Raw genomic sequence first — 22,616 nt, 5'->3', positions numbered from 1 at the left:
TGTGTAGAATGATTAGAACTAATAGTAAGGGCCAAAAAAAGGAGTTCTGATTTTGTGTATGTGAAAGCCAAGGATAAATAGTAAAGTGATTTGCCCAAGGTAAAACATTAATGATAGATTCTGGACTAGAAATCTACTGGCTTGTAGATTTTCTTTCCCCTGTACCAGTGGTTTCCACTGTAATAAGCAAGAATATGAAGGTGCTGTTTAGTGGGTGAGTATTCACCTGAGAATTTCCCATCATTTGAAGAGTTATATAATTCATTTATTCTTTTCCTCTTTTAGAGCAATGATGGAGAAGAACGTTTAGCTGTGGTTCGATTGCTAGCTAAATTGTTTGGTTCTAAAGATTCTGATTTGGCAACACAGAATCGGCCTCTGTGGCAGTGCTTTCTTGGAAGGTAAGAGAAGATATTTCATGAATTCTGAATTTCATGTTTTGAAGACTGCTTCATTAATCCCCAAATAGAGTTACTTTTTTAAAGCATAAGTAGCCAGCAGTATTTGAGATTATTCACAATCCCTTATTTAGATATGGAACCAGTTTCTGGAACTGAATATATTCTAGTTAATTAAAATAATTAATCTAGGAGACATCAGTATAGCAGCTTCACCATGTACTTTCCAATGGCTATGTCTGGTGACACTATTTGAATCTAATAGTATGACTTAATACAACTAGTAGGATAATAGATCAAGTACTGGACTTGGAGTAAGGATTTCATGCTTTCCTATCATGCCTCTGATCTGTGATCACAGGTTTCCTTATCTGTAAAAATGAAGAGCTTGTACAAAGTAGCCTCTTATTACTGTTCCAGCTCCAAATCTGTGGACCTATCATTCTTTGATCCAAAGGCTGGACTTTTTCAGTGCAATCAGACTTTTATGTACAATGATTGAAGTTTTTTAGCCATACTTAGTTTGCAGCTTACTTTGAATGACAAGTTCCTATCATCTTAATAGGACTCTTTCCCACATCTTTCATACTTTGTATTTTCATGAAGTTAGGGGAAAAAAAGGTTCATAAATGATATTATACATTTCATTTAAATACTTCATTGGTTTCAAAACTATGGAAAAATAAAAGCTTTTTGTCATTTGTATTTTCATTTTGAAGAGGTAAAGTTACTAATAATTAATATTACTAAGTCCATTGTATTTCATGTTATGTTAGATTAGGTTGATTCATTTCTCAAGAATAATCTTGCCATTCCTATGAATAACCCCAATTACTCATATCCAAGGGTTCAAATAAATATATCATCAGTATCAGTGTCTTTTGTGAATCCTGCATAAGGAAACCTGTAGCTTTATTTCATAGCTTTCCTTATCTGCTATGGTCTCTCTTCAGTTGAATAAAAGCAAAGATGTATTTCTATCATTTTTGTGTGACTCCATTATTTTAATATTAGTGTATTTAGATCAGTTTTTCCACATTTCTTGTGACATTCTTTATCATAAATTATTATCAATTTTTGAAATTTTTCCCTTGTAAGTTATATAAAGTATATACATTGGACTGTAAAGGATTTCCAAATACTTTACTGTGTTTATTAGTCATATTTGTTGACTCATTAGGTTTCTTAAAATAGTGACAACTTTCTTGCTGCCAGCAATACTGATTATTTACCTGTGGACAGGTAAATCTCTAACATATTTCTTTCACAAATAAAAAGTACTTGTAGAAGAAAGTGCCTGATTATAAGTATATTTTGCAAGTTTTGTCATTTTTTTCAAAAGTTAACATAATTATTGATGTAGAAAAACATAAATTGCGTGGTAATTATTTTAATTTAGAAGAGGTAGAAATTATATTTTGTCAGTCCTTCCACAAGTGATTATTGCTTCCTTACTGTGATCTGTTATTTACTTTTTATTTTAGACTCTTTCCTTCCATCTTAAAGTCAGTGCTATGTGGTGGTTCCATGGCAAGTAAGAGCTGAGGAATGGGAGTTAAGTGACTTCCCCAGAGTCACACAGGTAGGAAGTGTCTGAGGTCACATTTGAATCCAGCAAATCCTGTCTCTAGGGTTGGCTCTCAATATATTGAGCCACCTAGCTGCCCCCTGTCATTATTATTTTTTTAAGGGTAAGTCCTATCTTTTAAAAGACACTGCCAGTGGCAGCTGGATTGAGTCAGGCCTAGAGATGGAAGGTCCTAGCTTCAAAACTGGCTTCAGACACTTCCTGTGTGCCCCTGGGCAAGTCACTTAACCCCCATTTCCTAGCCTTTACCACTTGTCTGCCTTGGAAATAATACACATATATGGGTTAAAAAAAATACTGCAAAGGAATGACATAAGCAGAACCATCTGGTTAATTACACAAAAATTAATACAGTAATATAAAATAGGGGTGGAGGGGACACTCATAGGTAGCTTAACCATGGCTTATTTAATGAACAGTATTGGAACTCAAAAATAAAAGTCATAAAATACCCTCTTTTTGGTGGAAATGTGAGGGTCCACTAGAATCAAATGTTTTATGTATATGGTCTGTGTTAGTTCAGCTATTTCTTACTTAAAAGGGTGTAGTCAGTTGAGTTTACCTGAATATTATAGTATAGAAGGAAGCATATTGATAAAACTTTTTGCATTAAAAAAAGTTTATTGCCATTTAACTGTTGACTTTTTCATATGTAAATGCATTTATTTGAATACTTTAAGATTCATTTTGAAATTTATATAATGAAACCTCTATCATTAACAAGTTTTGTGGTCATTAAGTATTTTCTGAAACATTTGCTTATTTTATCTTTTGTGGCAAGAAAACTATTCAGAATTAATATTTAAGAATTTCTTCCTTGTAGATTTAATGACATTCATGTTCCAGTGAGATTAGAAAGTGTGAAATTTGCAAGCCACTGTTTAATGAATCACCCAGACTTAGCAAAGGACCTTACAGGTAAGACAAATAATTTAAAATTATAAACACTGTGTTAAATGTTCTTGCAAATTTAAGGAGTATATAAGACTTATTTTACAGATCGAGATCTTATCAGTTTTCAGGAAGCTTTTGAATGTTATACATGTCTAAATTTATACAAATGAAATTCTAATGGATATTTTGTTTAAATTATTTGAATAGATAGTAATTCTAATAACAAAGGAAAATCTATATCAAAACTCGGTATATATATATATATATTCAGACATGGGTTTAGTTTGGTGGTGGTGTGGTTGGATACTATGGCACTGGAACTCATAACATTTTTTTATCCCTTGTATTGCATGAGTTATTTACCAATAGCTATTGGTTATTTTCCAAAAGTTTTCAATAAATTTCAATTTGTCAGTAATCAAATTGGACAATTTTTATATAATTTAGTTTATATTTACATTGGAGAAAGTTTATTCTTTTATTTTAGGTACACACAAAAGAATTACAGATTTTTTTATTGAATAATATAGACAAAATATTTTAACATTAATTCATAGTAAGACTTAAAGACCATTTTAAAAATTATCCTTTAATTTATAGCTTTGTTTCTGTAAGAGAAATCCTATATTTACTCATGAAGTTTTGTTGATATTTATCATTTAAAAGAAAGGCCCTAAAAATTATTTTCATTATTATTTTATTGATGCTGTCAGTATTTTACAACAACATCCAACATTTACTCCAAAATATATATTTTCACTTGTGTGTTTTCTGAAAACATCTCAAAGCTTAATGCACTCTCCTGTTAGTATTTATCAGATAATTTAAGCTATCTTTTTTAATGCCTGTCTACTTTCTTGATGAACATGTTTCCTTTCTCTTGTAACAGAATACTTGAAGGTTAGGTCTCATGATCCAGAAGAAGCTATTCGTCATGACGTCATTGTTACCATAATTACAGCTGGCAAAAGAGACCTTTCTTTAGTCAATGATCAGTTACTTGGCTTTGTGAGGGAAAGAACATTGGACAAACGGGTATAGTTACAAAATCTTGTGTTTTTTGTGTTTTTTAGGGGGGTATGGTCTTAAATAGAATATGGAACAGAAAAATAACTTTTTGTTTTAAAAAATTATTTAATATATTTTGTATTTAATCATTGAATTTTAAAATATCTGTAAGAATATGGTAAATATAGGATTTCCCCCGTAGCTACTCTTAATTATTATTTTTTAAATTATTTTTAAATAATGAACTTTTATGAAAACTAACACCGGTATACTTTTGCTTTACCCATTCACCATTTGGTGGATTTATAAAATTTTATTTGGTGAAATTATAGAATAATAACGAAGGCTCTGGAATACCTTTTATGAAGAAAATCTGCAAAAATGAAGTGTTCTGTCCAGCTGCTAAGGAAAGAACATTATACTGTTAAAAATCTTATGAAAAAATCTTGTTTGTATGTTATTAAGCCAAGCTAGATGGCGTGGTGGATTGAGTGCTTTGGTGCAAATCAGGAACAATCATTTTTATGAGTTCAAATCTAGCATCAGACACTTACTCGCTATGTGACATTGGACAAGTCACTAATTCTGTTTGTCTCAGCTCCTTATATATAAAATGAACTAGAGAAGAGTATGACAAATCGCTCTTGCCATGAAAACCCTAATATGAGATCATAAGTGTTGGCTATGACTGAAACAACAAGCTAAATTGAGAAGTGTTTTGCTAGGGAATTTTTTCTAGTAAGCAGCAAGTAATTACACTTGGCACACTGATTTGGAGGTATAAGTATACCATAGAGGAAACATTGGTGACAGCACCTAGAAATAATGAGAATCACATGCATGGTAAAATAGTTGTCATGTCCCTGGTATATGTCAGAAGTTTTAAACTAATGGATTATAATTAGTGATTTTAGTGTAGTTTGGTATGAATCCTCAAGGACTAAAATGACATAACTTCAATTTAAAAAGAAAAAGTCTAATTTTTTTTACCTAAGGAATATAACATGTCTTTGCATTATGATAGTTTTAAAATGTCTACATGGTAGGCCAGTATGTAAAATTGCTAATATGTAATTTGTTCATTGCTTGTACCATTTACATGCTTTCTTGATTTTAATAACATAACACTCCACCTAGTGGTTAGCTTGTACTGATTTATTTAGTGGGTTTTTCTAAAGTATAAAAATTGTTTTTATTATTTAGGATAATATAGTTATTTGTGGAGTTTCTTCTCAGTTGGAAAATATTTCAGCATTGCTGTTAACTTTTGATATTTCCTTAAGTATGTCTAGATTAGCAGTTAAGACAATTGTATTCCTGACTCTGGCACTAACCAACTTTGTGTTCTAGTATATTCTATATTTATTATTGATTTCATTTCCTTCATCTATAGGGAAATGGCATGATGTAGTAAATTGAGGACTGGACTCAGTAGAGCCTGCCTTCAAATCTTCCCTCCATTCCTTAGTAGTTATGTCACCATAGGCAAGCCATTGAACATCTTTGAAACCTCAGTTTTTTCATTTGTAAAATGGAAATAATATTACCTATTAAAATTTTTCCATCAGGATCAAATAAGACAATATATGCAAAATGATTTTAAAAATTTTTAAATATTATTAATGCCCTCTTTATTAACATGTAAGCAAAACTACAAAATCAGCAGGCCTTTATTAAATACTGAGTGCCAGGCAAAATGCTAAGTGCTGGAGATTGAAAGAGAAAAATAAAATTGTTCCTGAACCTAAGGAAATATTTCTGTCCTATTTAGTGAAACACATATAAGTAAATAGAAAATAACAGCAAAGTAGTTTCAAAGAAATTTGGCGTGGGGAGACTACTAGCACTTAATAGGATCAGGAAAAGATTTTTATTTAGAAGATGCTATATTAAAGAATTCCATCTCTTATTCTAGTGTATTATTAATACATTTTGATCATTTTATGACTAAAATATCTTGCCATAAAAAGAAAATATGTTTTCCAAAAGAAAGTAGGAAAGGATTAAGACTCTTCAAAATGATGAGTTATTATAAACACCTTTGTTCATTAACTAGTTAATTTGTCGTGATTTCATTTTACTTTAGCACATTTTTTAATTGAGTTCTTGCTATATGCAAAACCCCAATCTAGTATTAATTACACATATGAAAATGAGATACTGACCCCTTCCTGAAAGAGTTTACAATTCTAAAGAGTTTTGGAATATTTAACTTAGCTTAATATGATAAATTGGAGAGGAGTCCATTTAAAGGGACAGAATTAATTTGAAAGGGAGTATTATTTCTTTTTTTCTCCATAGAATTGATTGAAATACTTTGGAAACGTCACCATGGTTTGATTATCACTAAAGTAGAAAATAAAGCAATATATTAATATTTACCTCAGTGTGGGCATTTGTTTTGTTGGTAATCATTAGTGTGATCTGAGTACATAGGTTTCCAAGTTTGTTATTATTTTACAAAATTAGTAAAGAAGAGTTTGTCATAAAGTAACTTATTGTGCCATTGATTCAGCTATTAAACATCAGGTAGAGGGGCCACTTTGTTGAATGTATGTGCACTGATTGTCAATTCAATTTAGTGTACATAGGTAGCCTTTAGCATAACACTGTTGAGTAACCCTAAAATGTGTTATGATTTTCCATGGTTTTCCGTGCCTTTCTCAAGGACAGTGGGGAAATGTCCTCCTCATTTGGATCATAGTAGTTTATTTTCTTGGAAATTATTATTTTACATAGTTTCTGTTATGTGACCTTAATAATTGCCCCTCTTATTAGTATGCTTTGGAATACTTAATTAAAATGTACTTAAGAAACTCTTTTTTTCAGTGGAGAGTTCGAAAAGAAGCTATGATGGGCCTTGCCCAACTTTATAAGAAATACTGTCTTCATGCAGAAGCTGGGAGGGAAGCTGCTGAGAAAGTGAGCTGGATAAAGGATAAACTTTTGCACATATATTATCAAAATAGCATTGATGACAAGTGAGTCTACCATTCTCCCATGATATTGATATATAAAAATATTCTCATTAAAATGCTGAGCCAGTTCAGATTTAGAATTTTAGCTATGATCATAAAAAAAAGTACCTTCTTGTATATTCTTTTGAGTTTAATTAAAAGATAAGAATTTCCCCACAAATTAGTAAAGTCTTAGCAGAAGTAATCACCACTGAATTTATTTATTTTCCAAACATTACTCTATCTTCAGCTGTGTAAGACTCTCTCTCTCTCTCTCTCTCTCTCTCTCTCTCTCTCTCTCTCTCTCTCTCTCTCTCTCTCTTTCTCTCTCTTTCTCTCTCTTTCTCTCTCTCTCTCTTTCTCTCTCTCTCTCTCAAACACACACACACACACACACACACACACACACACACACACACACACACACACAGAGCCACTCTCTTCCCAAACACTTAGATATATGCATACAAACACATACGTACATGAGTGTATATATAGATAAAATTCATGTAGGAACTAAGGCTATAAACTATCAGAAAATCAAAATCACAAATAGCATCTGGTTCTTCAAGCAGTTACTATAATCATAAATCTAATAATGTTCATGTTGATGAAGGAATTAGTCATCTATGGATACAGAAGTCACCAGCAAATGTGTCAACTATGTGTGAAAAAGTCCCTTAAAAATCAAATGATGCTTTGTGAAAGGTTAGTAACAAAATTTAATGTCATTTTGTTCTTTCACAGATTGTTAGTAGAAAAAATCTTTGCTCAGTACCTTGTTCCTCACAATCTGGAAACAGAAGAAAGGATGAAATGTTTATATTATTTGTACGCCAGCTTGGATCCAAATGCTGTAAAGTAAGTTAATAATAAAGTACAGTATCTGAAAAATTTTTAAAGTTATTTCATTTATTTTTGTAGAAGCATTTGCTTTTCATAGCTTATTCATTGAAAATCATTTAAATATTTGTTACTTTTGCAGAGTGGGTTAACACATATTAGTTTCTCATCAGAGATAGCCTGTGAGCATAAGCAGAGTAGGCCTTTACAGTGTAATTTTTGGGGAAGGTGTCATGCTCCAAACAAATATGTTCTATGGTTTTTACTGGTTCAAGCCTAAAATTTTACTCTTGGAAGTTTTTCTCTTTAAGACTTTAAGTCTTTAAGACTAAAACACCAGTAAAATAATATACTCATAGGAGATTTAACATTTCCTTCATCTTTTACCCATGAATGAAATAGAACAAAGGGGAAAAAATAGCTCAGAACAAGGAAACTAGTTGAAGTGAAGACAAACTTTCTCCAATTCACAACTTAATTAGATGTTGCCCGATTTATAATATTCTTCATCTCCTGAGAGAATTTGCAACATTCTTATTTTGATTGACCTTCATTTGAAGGAATCATTTTAGTTGCAAGCATATAAATTAATCAAATTTGACTTTGCTTCAGATTTTAGAAAGATGTAAAAAATAGATAAATTCATAAGATAGTCATACCCATCAAAGAAAGATGATAAAGTTTGATAATTTTGTTTTTATGTAGCATACTTTTTCCCAACTTAAAACTTTACAGGGCACTCAATGAAATGTGGAAGTGTCAGAATCTACTCAGGAGTCATGTGCGGGAGTTACTGGATTTGCACAAACAGCCAGCTGTGAGTTGATTGGGCAAAATGGGTTGATGGGGATGGAGGGACAGGTGCACCTTTACTGGTGAAAAGTTTTTCACTTTTTGTATTCCTGTATATGCATAGAAGAAAGAGGAGGCCCCTTAGATCTGTTTTCCTGAAGTAAAAAACTAAAGGGCCATAGAATCAGAACTAGGAGGAGCATCAAAGACCATCCAGTCCAAATTCCCTCATTTTACACATGAATGATTTTCCCAAGAGACCCTAGATTCCCAAGATATCAAAGCCAAGATTGAAACCCATGTCCTCCAGTTCCAAATTTAGCATTATTTCCATTATACAATTCTGCCTTATACTTCAAGCATTATAGTTTTTATGGATGTTTAAGTGGACATAGAACTCTTAGAGAAATGTTATGTTCTGTCAAATTATATATGTAAATGAGCAAATATAATGTGTTCCCTTCCTGAATTTATTATTTTCAAATATTAAAATATAATGAGCATTAAAATAATGTAAATAATAAATGAACTTGCCTTTGCGGGATTGAGAATTTAAGGATCTTTCAATCAGTCATCCAGGATTAAGTGCCTATTATGTGCTAGTTGCTGGGGCAATGCAAATATAAAGAATAAGAAAATCTCTTTCATCAAGGATATTACATTCTAAATAAGGAGACATGTAGATGAATATATAAAGAATAAACATAGAGATTGTATACATTCAAAGTAGTTACATATAGAAGTATCTGTGGGTGACAGATCCGAAAGCGCTTCTGGTATAATGTGATACTTGAGCTTTATTTTGTAGAAAAATGGATTCTGTGGAATAGAAGTAGAAGATGGTATACTTTTTCTTCTAGTTCAAAGATATACCGAAAAGAGGTTAGAGTATTGTGTGTGAAGACAAGGCCAAGGCCACTTAATTTGGGTTATAGAGTGGAGGAGGAGAAATAATGTACAATGTGTTTTAGATATTTAACCCTTCTTTGCCCTAGTTTCCTCTTTTGTAAAATAAAGGGATTCGTTCTGATGCTTTCAGTCCTTTCCAGCTCTAAATGTGTGGTCCTATTCTAGTGTCTTGTAGCCATCATTATGAACACTTTGTAGCAGCACGATATTATAGATATGTTAGAGTGCCAGATCTGCAGAGCAGATGGTGATCTTTATATATATTATTAATATGCAATGGTATTTTTTATATGTATAAGAAAATAGTCTTTAAGTGCAACTGGTTTGAATGACAAGATGTAAACATTTTAAAAGCAATATATGTTTTTCTTTAAATTGACAAAATACATTTTGGAGGAGGATAGAAATTGTAAGAAATAGAATATTAACTAAACTGTTGGAGGAAAAGAAATTTTTTCAGCTTTCCAGAGCATTAAATAAATATTTTCTGTAGCACATAGTTGAGCCATAAGCTTTGCTAAATTTTTTATGGATTAAATGACATTAATTTCAAGAATGTATTTATTTAAAAGTTAATTTATATTTATTCCTTTTTTTTTCCTTTTCTTCCAAGACTTTTCCCAAGTCTCTGGAGTTAACCATCACAATCCATTCTTATTATTTCTCCTCTGTAATTTATGTTTTTGTTGAGCATCATTCAATCCTGTATGACATTTTGTGATTTCGTGGACCATATTGCCCATGGTTTGTTTGTTTTTTTCTTCTTTGAACTTCTAAAGAAGATATTTTATTTTACCAATTACATGTATTAATAATTTTATACACAAGTTTTTTGAAATAATGTGATCCAAATTGTCTCCTCTCCTTTCTCAGAGATGGTACGCAATATGATCTGGGTTATACGTGTGTTATCATACAAAATATATTTCCATATTGTTCTTTTTTGTGAGATTAATCATATAAAACCAAGACCCCAAAATGAAAATACAGATAAACCAAAGTGAAAAACCGTATGTTTTGATTTGCATTTTGATTCCCAACAGTTCTTTCTCTGGTGGTTGTTCACATTTTTTGTTGTATGTCCTTCAGAATTGTCCTAGATCATTGTATTGCTAAGAGTAACTAAGTCTATCACAGTTGATCACTCCACAATATTGCTATTAACTGTGACCAACGTTCTCCTGGTTCTGCTTATTTCACTCTGCATCAGTTCATATAGGTCCTTCCAGCTCTTTTTGAAATCATTATCTTCATCATTTCTTACAATATAATAGTATTCCATCATCAAACATACCAAAGTTTGTTCAGCCATTCCGAAATTGATGGGCATCTTTAATTTCTAATTCTTTGCCAACTCAAAAAGGACTACGATAAATATTGTTGTACAAGTATGCTCTTTCTTCTTTTTTGATCTCTTTGGGATACAGACCCAGTAGTGGTATTACTGGATCAAAGAGTAGACTCTGTTTTATAGCTCTTTGGATATACTTCCAAATTGCCATTCAGAATGAATAGATCAGTTCACAACTTCACCAACAATGCATTATTGTCCCAATTTTGCTATATCCCCTCCAGCATTTATTACTTTCCTTTATTGTCATATTGGCCAATTTGATAGGTGTGAGGCAGCACCTCGGAGTTGTAACATTTTTTCTTAGGATTATTGATAGCTTTGATTTCTTTATTTGAAAACAAATTCTTCATTCATATCCTTTGAACATTTGTCAATTGAGGAATGGCTTGTGTTCTTATAAATTTCATTTGGTTCTCTATATATTTGAGAAATGAGACCGGTACTGTGAGGTCATTGTCCATATTTTTTCATTAATTCTTTTCATATTCTTGAGCTTTTGTTCTTCCAGATGAATTATTATTTTTTCTAGTTTTATAAAATAATTACTTGGTAGTATGATTGGTATGGCCCTGAATAAGTAAATTAATTTAGGTAGAATTGCCATTTTAATTATATTAGTTCAGCCTGCCTTCAGCAAATTAGTATTTTTCCAATTGTTTAGATCTAACTTAATGTCCACGAGGAGTGTTTTATATTTGTATTCTTATTCCTGTGTTTGTCTTGGCAAGTATATTACCAAGTCTTTTAAGTTGTCTAGATTTAATTTAAATGGAATTTCTCTATCTATTATTGGTGCTAGACTTGTTGGTAATATATAAAAATACTGATGAATTATGTTTTATTTTATATTCTGCAACTTTGCTAAAAATTTTAATTATTTCAACTAGTTTTTAAGTTGATTTTCTATCTACCTTTGTATCATCTGTAGGTTTTCTCATTGTTTTAATTAAATCCCTTTAATTTCTTTTTCTTCTCTTATTGCTAAAGCTAGCATTTCTAGTATAATATTAAATAATAGTGGTGATAATGGGCTTGCTTTATTCCCATCTTATTGGGAAAGTTTCTAACTTGTCCCCATTGCAAATAATACTTTCTATGGTTTTTAGATGGATATTACTTATTTTAAGAAAAGGCCCATTTATTCCTCTGCTTTCTAGGGTTTTTAATAGGAATGGCTGTTATTTTTTTTTGAAGACTTTTCCTACATCTATTGATAATTATGTGGTTTATTTTAGTTATTGATATGGGCAATTATGCTGATAATTTTCCTAATTTTAAACCAGCTTTGCATTCCTGGTATAATCCCACCTGGTATTACTGCATGATTTTTGTGACATATTGCTGTAGTTTCCTTGTTAGTATTCTGTTTAAGATTTTTGCATCAATATTTATTAAGGAAATTGGTATGTAATTATCTTTCTCTGTTTTTGGTCTTACTGGCTTAGGTATGAGCACCATATTTGTGTTTTAAAAAGAATTTGGTAGGACTCCTTCTTAGCTTATTTTCCCAAATAGTTTATATAGTATTAGGATTAATTGTTCTCTAAGTGTTTGATAATTTACTTGTAAATCCATCTGGCCCTGGGGATTTTTTCTTAGGGAATTCTTTGATGGTTTCTTATATTTCTTTTTCTTAAGGGGAAGGTATTCTATTTGTTCTTTTGTTAATCTGGGCAATTTATATTTTTTGTAAATATTCATCCATTTCACCTATATTGTCAGATTTAATAGTTTCTAATGATTGTTTTAGTTTCTTCTTCATTGGGGGTGAATTCACCTTTTTCATTTTTGATACATATTTTATTTTCTTTTTGACTTTTTAAAATCAGATTAACCAGTGCTCTATTTTATTTTATTTTTTCATGAAACCAACTCCTAGGCTTATTTATTAGTTCACTACTCTTAACTTTCAATTTTATTAATTTCTTCATTGATTTTTTTTTTTAGGATTTACAATTTAATATTTTATTGGGGATTTTTGACTAACCCAAATTTTCACTATTCCACAATAAATTAAACACTATAATCCTTAGACTTAACTTTGTCTCCAAGTTATAAAAATAACAAGGGCTGGCTAACTGAGCCTCAGCAAGAACCAAGTTAGCACTCTGATCCTTAGCAGACTCAGAGTCTAATACAAAGACCAGGTCTTTCTTAGGTCTTCTCAGATCTAAAAACCATTTAACAACAATAGTCACTAGTGTTTTCCACTTTGGAAAAGGAAAGTCACTTAGCTCTTTCAGGTTTTTCCCCTCCTTTCTTTCTACCTCAGACAATAAGGAATGACAGAAAAGATGCCACCTCTTCCAAGCACCCTGAGAGCGAATAAGTAACTGCTCCTCCCTCAGAGTAACTACCACTCTCAGATACCTAACTGCCACAGAAAAACTGTTAAAAAACCTCCCACACACACTGTCAGCATTTAAAATTGACACTGTCTTAGATCTGTTTCAAACTCCAATTCTTTCTCAAGCCAGATTCTCTACTTCTTATCTATAAACTAATATAACAAGACTCAATTTCTAATATCATCCTACTAGGTCCCAAGCTGGAGCTTTTCCAACGCCAGTTCTGAAGTCCCTGTCACATGAAATCGCAACTACTTTTAAAGACCCTTCTTTGCGTCACTTCCTATTCCTTCCTTCCACTTTATGTGGACCAATTGTCATTTATAAATTTTCTTAGGATCATTCAGTCATTTCTGAATTGTCACCCACTTTAGCACATGGGTTGCGGACCTCCCCCCACTCAAGTGTAAAGTGGGGGTGTATATGTTTCTGGTGATTAAATCTAAAAGTAGGCAGGGGAGAATTAATCCCATCTTCATAGTTCTTAAAGGATACACTTTCTTAAATTTGAATTTTTCCTTGCTACTACCTTCAGCTCTAGTTCTGGGTTTCTTCAAGTTTTAATTCTTCCAAGATTATATGATGGCCTATGACCTGAGAGCTGTGAAAGCTTTCTCTCACTGCAGATTTAGTCTCCTACAGGGACTCATGATGGCTTACAGGGCTCAGAGCATTGTGAGCTACCTTGTGGCGGGACTTAGGGCCTCACCTCACGCCTTGGCAGGGGCTCTGAGCCTCACTCTGGGTTTATACAGGCCAGGTTCACTGCAGACTGCCTTGTAATGGGCTTTAAGGCCTCACTAGAGGCTTTGATAGGGGCCCTAAGGTTCACTGTGGGCCTATACCAACTTGGCTTGCTGGAGACTATGTTGCCCTGGGGCTTGGGTGACTCTGGGACTCTCTTATGCTAGCACCAGCCAGGTATGGACTGGCTTTCACTGGGGTTTGGGCCTTCACTGCCAGCTTGGACAGAGGCTCAGAGACTTATTCTGAGTTACACCAACCCTGTAATGGAACTTGGTAACACAGGCATTGGTAAGGTTCTGGGCCTCCTCTTAGGCTTCAACAGGCCAGGTACCATAAATTGCTTTGTGCTAGGGCTTGGGTCTTCACTGTGGCCTGAGCCGTGGGCTTGGAACTTCAAGGGGTGGGCATGGAGCCCTCTTCTCTTGGCTTAGGTAGGGTCTTGGGGTCTTGAAGTTGGCTTTTGCCTAGGCTCAGAACCTCAGATATTTCCAGCTACTCTCCTCTCTCACCCCAGTGAAACATACCCTCTACCTACCTTCTAGGTTTTCTTGTATAGAAGATATATTTCATTCCCTCTCCATGTAGGTTCTGTCACTCTAGTATTTGTTTTGAAGTGTTATTTTAAAGTTGTTTTGATAGGATTCTCAGAGCAGTTCCAATTTTCCATGCTATTCTACTATCTTGGCTCTGTCTGCTTGCCTTCATTGGTTTTTCTCACCAAGGGTATTAGAGTATTTTGCCATTTCCTTCTCCAATGGATTAAGGCAAACAGAGGTTAAGTGATTTGCCCAGGGTCACACAATTAGTAAGTGTCTGAGGCTGGATTTGAACCCAGGTCTTCCTGATTCCAGTCCCAGTGTCCTATCCACTTTGCCCCCTCGTTGCCCCAAATTGTGTGTTTTAGGAAGAATTTAATCACAGCACAGCATGAAAAAGTAACTGGTATTCTTTTCTTATCATCATCACTTGGAGTTTTCTCTTTAAACGCAGATGCCTGAAGTCTATACTTGTATATTAATATTTTGTTCCAAGGGTAGTTGGGGTAAAATTCAGTTTTCTCTTCTAAGGAAGTTACAAAATATTGTTTTATTTCTCTCATGAAAATCTATGTTTATATAGTTGATTATTTGTTTTATTTCAGTCAGAAGCTAATAGTTCTGCCATGTTTGGAAAGCTGATGACCATAGCAAGTAAGTATTTCTTTTACTTGGTTGATCACTATTAATATTAATAATGTGATATTAATGGGGAATAAAACATTTAATAAGCTTTTAAGTTTAATTAGGCCTATAAACACTCACTAATTCTTTGCATGTGATTGTCAATCAAAGCAAAAAAGACAAACATTTAATGCTTTTTTCAGTGATTTTATTACCAATATAGTTCCATGATTATGGGAATGTTTTTAAAACTGGTAATGTCTGAAAACTTATTATAGTATCTAATTTGTTATTTGGATTTTCTTTGATTTTATAGAGAATTTGCCTGATCCTGGAAAAGCTCAAGATTTTGTGAAAAAGTTCAATCAGGTCCTTGGGGATGATGAAAAACTTCGGTCTCAGTTAGAGTTACTAATCAGCCCTACGTGTTCATGTAAACAGGCAGATGTCTGTGTGGTTAGTCAATTTTGTTTTCACCTTTAATTTTATCTATAATCATTCATAGAAGGTTGTTTCTTAAAAACATTTATATACAATATTTTCTTGCAATGATCACATATATAACCTTTGAGTATTTAATTTGTTACATTTCATAAACTGAGGCCTTTGTCATCACTGGTGTTTAAACATATTCTAGTCTTCTGAGTCTTAAGGGATGGACTTGACCATGAAATGGGTTACTTTGCTGTTCACATAATAGATGTAGCTAGGTTCCTGGGATTTCATTGGTATAAGGAATTTTTTGGTGAGGAAATTTCCTCTGACAAAAAGCAAATTGGCACCTTTTAATAGTTTCAGAGCTCTCTAGAGCCCTGAGAGGATCTTACTTTCTCAAGGTCACTTAATTTTAGAGGCAGGACTTAGTCCAAGACCTTCCTACTTCAAGACCACCTCTCTAGCCATTGTCATTTTTCTTTTCTTTTAAAAACCTTTATTTTCTGTCTTAACATTAATTCTAGGTATCATTTCCCAGTGGAAAAAAAAATTAGTGTCTAGTAATAAAAATATTATATTTTATGAGGTTTTTTAAGGGCTACTAGAAATCAAGGATACAAAATAAAAACTACGTGGCCATGGCTGATTAGCCCATTCAAAATCCCCGCGCTTAGCTCAATTGTTACATCATTGCAATGGAATGGAAGAGAGCTTGGGAGGCATTACTGCCAGTTAAATACCAATTGTGATCTCACCAATGTGGAGACTCAGGTGAGATTATAGGGAATTCTGGGAAATACCAAGGACTTCTGGGGATTGAAGTCTAGTGTTCAAAATCTCCCTTTTTACACCAGGCAGAAGAACAGTAAGAGCTAAACAATCGGGATTAAGTGACTTGCCCAGGGTCACACAGTTAAGAAGTATCTGAGTCCACATTTGAATCCAGGACCAACTGTTTCCAAACCTGGATTTTGTAAGGATTAAAATTAATATTTAATACTCCAAGTATTATTTTAATACTATTTATTAAAATCCACTTAAGAGCTAAGAGGAAACTCCAGCAAGCACCCAAAAAGCTCCCTTCTTCCCGCTAGTTCCAGCCAGAGGGAGCCCATGTGGGCAGAAAGGAAAACTCCAAACTCCATCCATGTAAGGAGATGCACAAACAGGAAAAGGAAAGGGGGGTTGTGGGAAATGTAGTCTCTAGGGTTCAAGATTCTAAGTCAATGAACTTTTAATACACTGAGCTATCTAGGTCTTTTCCTTCTCCCCAACCCTCCTATACCCTGACCATCATTATTTAGAAATAGGATTTTAAATTTAATTTTTTTTATTCATTCACTGTGCAAATTCTCATCATGGTTCTAATACAATTCCAAGATGTACTATCTCCTTTCTTTTTATACTAGATAAGTGATTTTTATCAGAATAGGGAGTTTCTGTTATATAACTTCTACAGTGAAGATTATCTGTCATCTCTTCAAATCATGATCTTATAAAGTTGCACAGGACACTTTGGGGTCAGATAGCACATTTGTGTCTAAGGCAGTATTTTGGAATCAGGATTCCTTGAGGACAAGGTTATCTCAATCTGCTTGAGCCCCTCTGACTCATATAACTTTAAAGCACAGTATATTAAAGTAGTTATTTTAGTATATGTACTCATATCCTTCAGTAGTTTTCAACACATTAAAAAAAGACCAGTTAGATGTTATTATTTTTCAGTTATATTAACATTATCCATTGGAATTTCCTATTTTATTGTGAGAGAATCTAGTATATGGAAATAGCACTGAGTCTTTTTAATTTTTCTGTAAGGCAGTCTCTTCATCCGGAAAATTAGTCAATCAGGCAAGCATTTTTAAGTGCCCAGTATATGTCTAGGACTGTCCTAGGTGATGGAGACACAAAAAGAAAATAAAACATTTCATGCTCTCAAGTAAAGTCCATTGTGTCAAGATTGCATGATCCTAAATAACTATATATAAAATAAATAATAACCAGGTGAGGAATTTTTGTGGAAAAGAAAGATATTAGAACCTGGGGAATCAGATAAGGCTTCATGTCAAAGGTGGGTATTGAGCAGAATTTTGGTAGAAACAAAGAATTCTAAGAGGCAGAAATAAGAAAAGAGTGCATTCAAGGATAGACTAGTAGTACAAAAGTAGAACTGAAATATAGTACTATATAAAAGGATCAGCATGAAGGACAATTTGGATGGACTGGATTCCTCGAGTTAGGTATAATGAGTTCAGAAGGCATAGGGTAGGGCAAGATTTAAAAACCAAACTCTACAATTTAGAAATAGAAAAAAAAATGGGATTTTTCTCTCTGTACTTTATAAAAATTACTTGACAGCTATGTGTGACATGTATTGGAGAAGTGACAGATTTTTTTCAGGCACATCACTGAAGACACTTTTATAATAGTCTAGGCAACAAGGGATGGAGGCCTTAACTAGGTTGATGGCCATTTGTGTGTATAGAGACTAGAAGGACACAAGGGAGAGGCTGTACATAGAAAGTGATTAGATATGTGACATAAAAATAGTGAAGTTGTTTTTTTCTTTATGCTTCTTTGATCATCTTATTTACCTTTTACTAGAAAACAGTACTTTATTTTCCATGACTATTAAAGTGTTAGTGTTATAACTCTTGCTAATTACTGCCCTTCAATCCTTTTTTGCTTGTTATAGATATCAAATTCTCGTTATAGACTATATCAGCTGCAGTTCAATTTGAGTTTTATGTTCCTGATACACCCCAAGTTAGGTGATTTGTTGAAAATCGTTTAAGATTCAGGCTTTTACCAGATATCTCAAGAGAAGAACTCCAGGTCTTATGCCAGAAGCAAAATGTCCCCCCTTAATGGCTCTCTGACAATGCTTCAATCAATCACATTTTTAAAACACCTACGCCTTATAATTCAACCCTTCCTGAAATGTATATTATCTTCTGGTCCTTTTATATCTTGGCTAGTCAATCCTTAAATTCATAGATATTATATCTATTGTGACTCACTGAGGAGACCATCCCAAGAAACCAGAGAGAGGAATGAGGAAAATTAATGTTGAATTATATTATTAATAATATTTCTATGTGAAATTATTCCTTTTCCCAAGCCTCTTGGCCTCCTATGGTCTTGTTGAAATAGTTTTTAAAAGTAAAATTTACTTCCAAGCCTCAAGGCATCTAACTGAGCTGGATCCTCTCATATATTGTTAGAGGCAGGGTGGAGACCCATTCTTTCTTTACTTATTAGCTAGAATACAGTCTCTAAGGCATTTGAAACTGGAGAGAGTGCTAGGTGAACTTTCACCCATCTAAAGAGAAGGCTTCTCTCCTTCCCTATCATGAAGTAATGGGAAAGGAGTTGAAATCTCTAAGTCTACCTATTCTTTTGAAATGTCCAGCAATTGGAATGACCTGGGGAAATCACAAAGAGGACACAATTCCCTATGAAAGAGAGGATTTAGGACTTACAGTGAATCTTTCACATAAAAGGCAGAAGGAAAGGACCCATCCTTTGTTAATAGATCTCATTCCCCTAATAATAATCAGTGTTATCCTGGAAGTAGGGCTGGATGGGGAAAGGGGATGACCAACTCCTAGGAAGACATATCTAAAAGCAGTTAACTAGTACTTACAGGGAGTTTTGGATAAAATAGGCAAAGAAAGAAACCGAGATTTATACCGAAGGTGAAATAAATAGGTATGGGAAAGGCATAGATAGATAGATAGACAGATAGATAAGAAAGAGAAGATCAGAGGATAATTCCTATTTAGAATGATGCCAACAAATCTTCAAACTCTACATTCAAATTCAAAACAAGTCTTATTTTGTGCTTTAGTTAATGAAAATTTTCAAGGTGACTAATATATCAAACCTTAAATAGCTTATCCTTTTATTAAAGTCTAAAAATGGAAGTACAGATGTAAGAACAATGGCAAAACAATGTTGTCAATGGCAAAAACGCATATTTTGGTGTCATTGTTAATTCTCATCTATTTTGTGAACGAGATGCTTCATATTTTCCTCAAATTTTTCATTCTTTTGATTTTGTTTTATAGTGTCCTGCTGCCTTGTGAAGTCACTTGATTCTAGTTGTTGTATTCTGGTTCTTAAAGACTGGATTTTATCCCTGGCTTTTTGGTCATCTTTCTCCTTCTGGTCTGATTTTCTTTGGAGGTCATCTTTCATCCTCTTTACCTCATCTTTCATCTCCTTTGCCTCATCTTTTGTCTTCTTTGCCTCATCTTTCATCTCTTTTGCCTCATTTTCAAGCTGGTTGATTTTGGCTTTCAAGACACTTTTCTGTTTCCAAAGGACTCATCTTAGTTTTTAAATTCTTTTCCCAATTGTCTTCAGCCTCTCTTAATTGTGTTTTCAATTGTATTTTGAGTTCCTCCAAAGCCTATATCCAATTTGCTGGGTTTTCTGTTTTATTGCTTGATGTTCCCTCCTCCTCCTCTGTTCCTTTTGTTTTTTTGTTCATTGCCTGTATAGAAGCTGTCAATTGTAATTTCTTTTTTCTTTTTCTGTTGTTTGCTCATATTTACCCCTTCTTTACTCCCTGCAATTGTCTGTGCTCTTGCTCCTCTCTTTGGGGGGGGGGGGGGGTTGAGGTCTTCTGTCAGTCTCCCCTCTTAGAGCTTTGTCAGGAGATCTCAGTGCAGTCTCTGGGGGAGGGGTGTTGGAGCTTCAGGTTCCCTGACCTCTGAAGACTTATGATGGGATTAAGTCCAACTGGGTTGGGCTGGATGTGCCCTGAGGACAAAACCTCCTAGAAGGCTGGAGCAATATGGAGGGTCTCCCCCTCTGTGACCAGGCTGCCTGCTCTGCACTCCCTCTCCAGTGCCTTCCCCACTGCCTGTTTTCCATGCTCTGAACCTGACACAGCCCTGCCTGCAAGGTACTCCCTCCAGACCAGCACCTTTGCCCACCTAGAGGTTCCAGCTACCACTGGAGGCTTAGTGCTCTAGGTGGGGGAGGTCCTGGGACCTTCCTTCTTTCTTCCCTTTAAACCCAAGTGTTCTTGAATTCAGGCTTGGGGGTGGGGGTACCTTTTGAATTGAGTCTAGCAGGAGGGTTCCTTGTCTCTGTCTTGTTGTTAGGTTTGCTTTTCAGTCCCCTTGGAGCATGTAGTTTGTAATTGGTAAGGAAGGGTTTTCAGAGGTCTGAACTTTTCCTGCCTATACTCCACATCTTGACACTGCCTCCTGTCATTGTTAATTCTGCCAGTAAGTAACTTCTCTAGTTATTTCAGTGGCTCTTCCAAGATCCTCCAGAAAATTTGATGTTGAAATCTGGTCTGTTGTTTGTTTAGTTTCTCTCTTTCTGTGAAGAAGATAAGCATAGAGAAGATTTTGGGGGGAAGCAATTTGGACCAATGCATCTCAATAGGAAAAGGGTCTCTCTTTTATGATGGGTAAATTTTTTTGGTGTCCTAAATACCTTCTATCCTTTCACTTTTACTCAAATCCACACATATGTGGTCTGGATACATTACCTATTATTTTTCGCAATTTTATCCTACTCAAAGGACAAGACATATTCAAATATTTATCACCACACTAGGTGTTTTTCATATCTCAGCATCATATATTTAGAAAATTTTGAGGTTCTAGGCTGGTCTCAGACTACTATCTTGATAATTTAAGTTTAATAGTGGAACAAAATGACACAGGTTATTCAGTACTTAATAGAAAAGTGATTTAATTAACTCTTGACAGGAAAAGCATAGGCAACTTGATTAGGCATTAAAGATACCTTGAACTGAAACAACTTAACAAAGCTTGACAGATTTATTCCTTGGGATCTAACAAACAAGTTTCTAGAGCCCCTGGAACTCTTTGGGGCTGCTTTGAACTCTCAAGTGATGAAGAAATAGTGATAGCCATCTGATCCTTTACTTTCCTGAGCCATCCAAGTCTCCAGGATATTAGAGTCAAACAGATTTCAAGTGATGGAAACTATATTTCAATTCAGGTCTCACTGACTCTAAGTACACTGTTATAGTCATGACTGGAAAGTGCCTTGAGGATGATCCAAAGAGCAATCAAGGGGTATATAGTTGGCACAAGCAGGCTGTTATGAATTTAAAGATTGAAAAATTTAAATAATATCTCTTAAGAAATAAATGATGAAAAATGAAAATACAGTGCTCATATGTTCTACAAGGCAAAGCATAATTGTTGCGTAGCTTCTGTGCAACTGTGCTATTTTTATGATGTCTTAAGAATTCAGGGACCACTCTCCTATGATGATCTTATTAGAGGGACATAAATTAAAAACTAGAGATGATGGAAGTTTGATTTTGAAGGAATACCTTCATGAGTGAGATCACAGATTTATTGGCAAATTTGAATGATAGTATTCAGTGTACTAATAGGCAACATACCTTGCCAGACACTCCTATGTATCTTTCTAGTTCCTTTCCTGAAAAATACTATAAATGTCCTTTCTACATCGTGATTTTTCCCATGATGTTTTCTATATTTTGCAAGGCAGGATAATGAGACAGCATAAAAATTAAATGGGAATTTTAGGGAAGTTTGCAAAAGGCCCAGATGACAGATATGGTGAGCATATGACACAGAAAATGTTTAGAAACTCAGAAATAAAGAAAATATAGGCATAGATAGGACTGAATAATATCGATATATTTTATTTTTTAATACCATATAGACAATTTCTTAATGTTAAAATTAGTAAAAAGTTAAAGTTTGTAAAAAGAACATGAAAGCCAACAGATGACTTACAAATACTAGAAATATAGAGCTATCTTTAAAAGTTTAGGAACCCATAAATTTATAAAATGTGTGATATAATAAAAATGCATATTACCTGTACAGTATTTCTTTTACTGTATAATAACATAAATGAAAATCCACACAGTTTTTTCCCCTTGAAATTGTCTTTGTAAAGAGCAAACTGTGTTTTTACACACTGGTTTGGGGCTGCCAGATGTGTTTATGGGACTCTCACATGAAATCTTGCTGTGATTTTAGCATTTCGAGTTCCTCATGCCTTGTGTTATTTAAATGCCATAAAATCATGTGTCCCAAGCAGAGTGTTCCTTGTGGTTCAGAAATTGCTCCCAAGAAAATGAGGAAAGTGATGGGACTTTAAGGAATACATAGAATTGTTAGGCTTTCGGCAAAATCACTATCCTATTTGACTG

The 22,616-nt window shown here is 33.9% G+C and overlaps 1 protein-coding gene across 4 annotated transcripts in view; it reads left to right on the top strand.

The window, feature by feature from the left end:
* The window catches only part of PDS5A (PDS5 cohesin associated factor A), a 185,926-nt gene that overhangs the window by 104,239 nt on the left and 59,071 nt on the right, over positions 1-22,616 (top strand). For all 4 annotated transcript variants that reach the window (XM_056802546.1, XM_007496543.3, XM_056802548.1 and 1 more), the window contains 8 exons: positions 286-401; positions 2,810-2,904; positions 3,770-3,915; positions 6,718-6,869; positions 7,593-7,706; positions 8,424-8,505; positions 14,980-15,028; positions 15,315-15,454. In XM_056802546.1, coding sequence (XP_056658524.1) covers positions 286-401; positions 2,810-2,904; positions 3,770-3,915; positions 6,718-6,869; positions 7,593-7,706; positions 8,424-8,505; positions 14,980-15,028; positions 15,315-15,454 — 894 coding nt within the window. The remainder of the gene's footprint in view (positions 1-285; positions 402-2,809; positions 2,905-3,769; positions 3,916-6,717; positions 6,870-7,592; positions 7,707-8,423; positions 8,506-14,979; positions 15,029-15,314; positions 15,455-22,616) is intronic.

Source organism: Monodelphis domestica, chromosome 6 (genome assembly GCF_027887165.1).
Source record: "Monodelphis domestica isolate mMonDom1 chromosome 6, mMonDom1.pri, whole genome shotgun sequence".
Taxonomy (NCBI): domain Eukaryota; kingdom Metazoa; phylum Chordata; class Mammalia; order Didelphimorphia; family Didelphidae; genus Monodelphis; species Monodelphis domestica.
The sequence above is the reverse complement of the archived record's forward strand: the minus strand, read 5'-3'. Positions and strand labels throughout refer to the sequence as shown.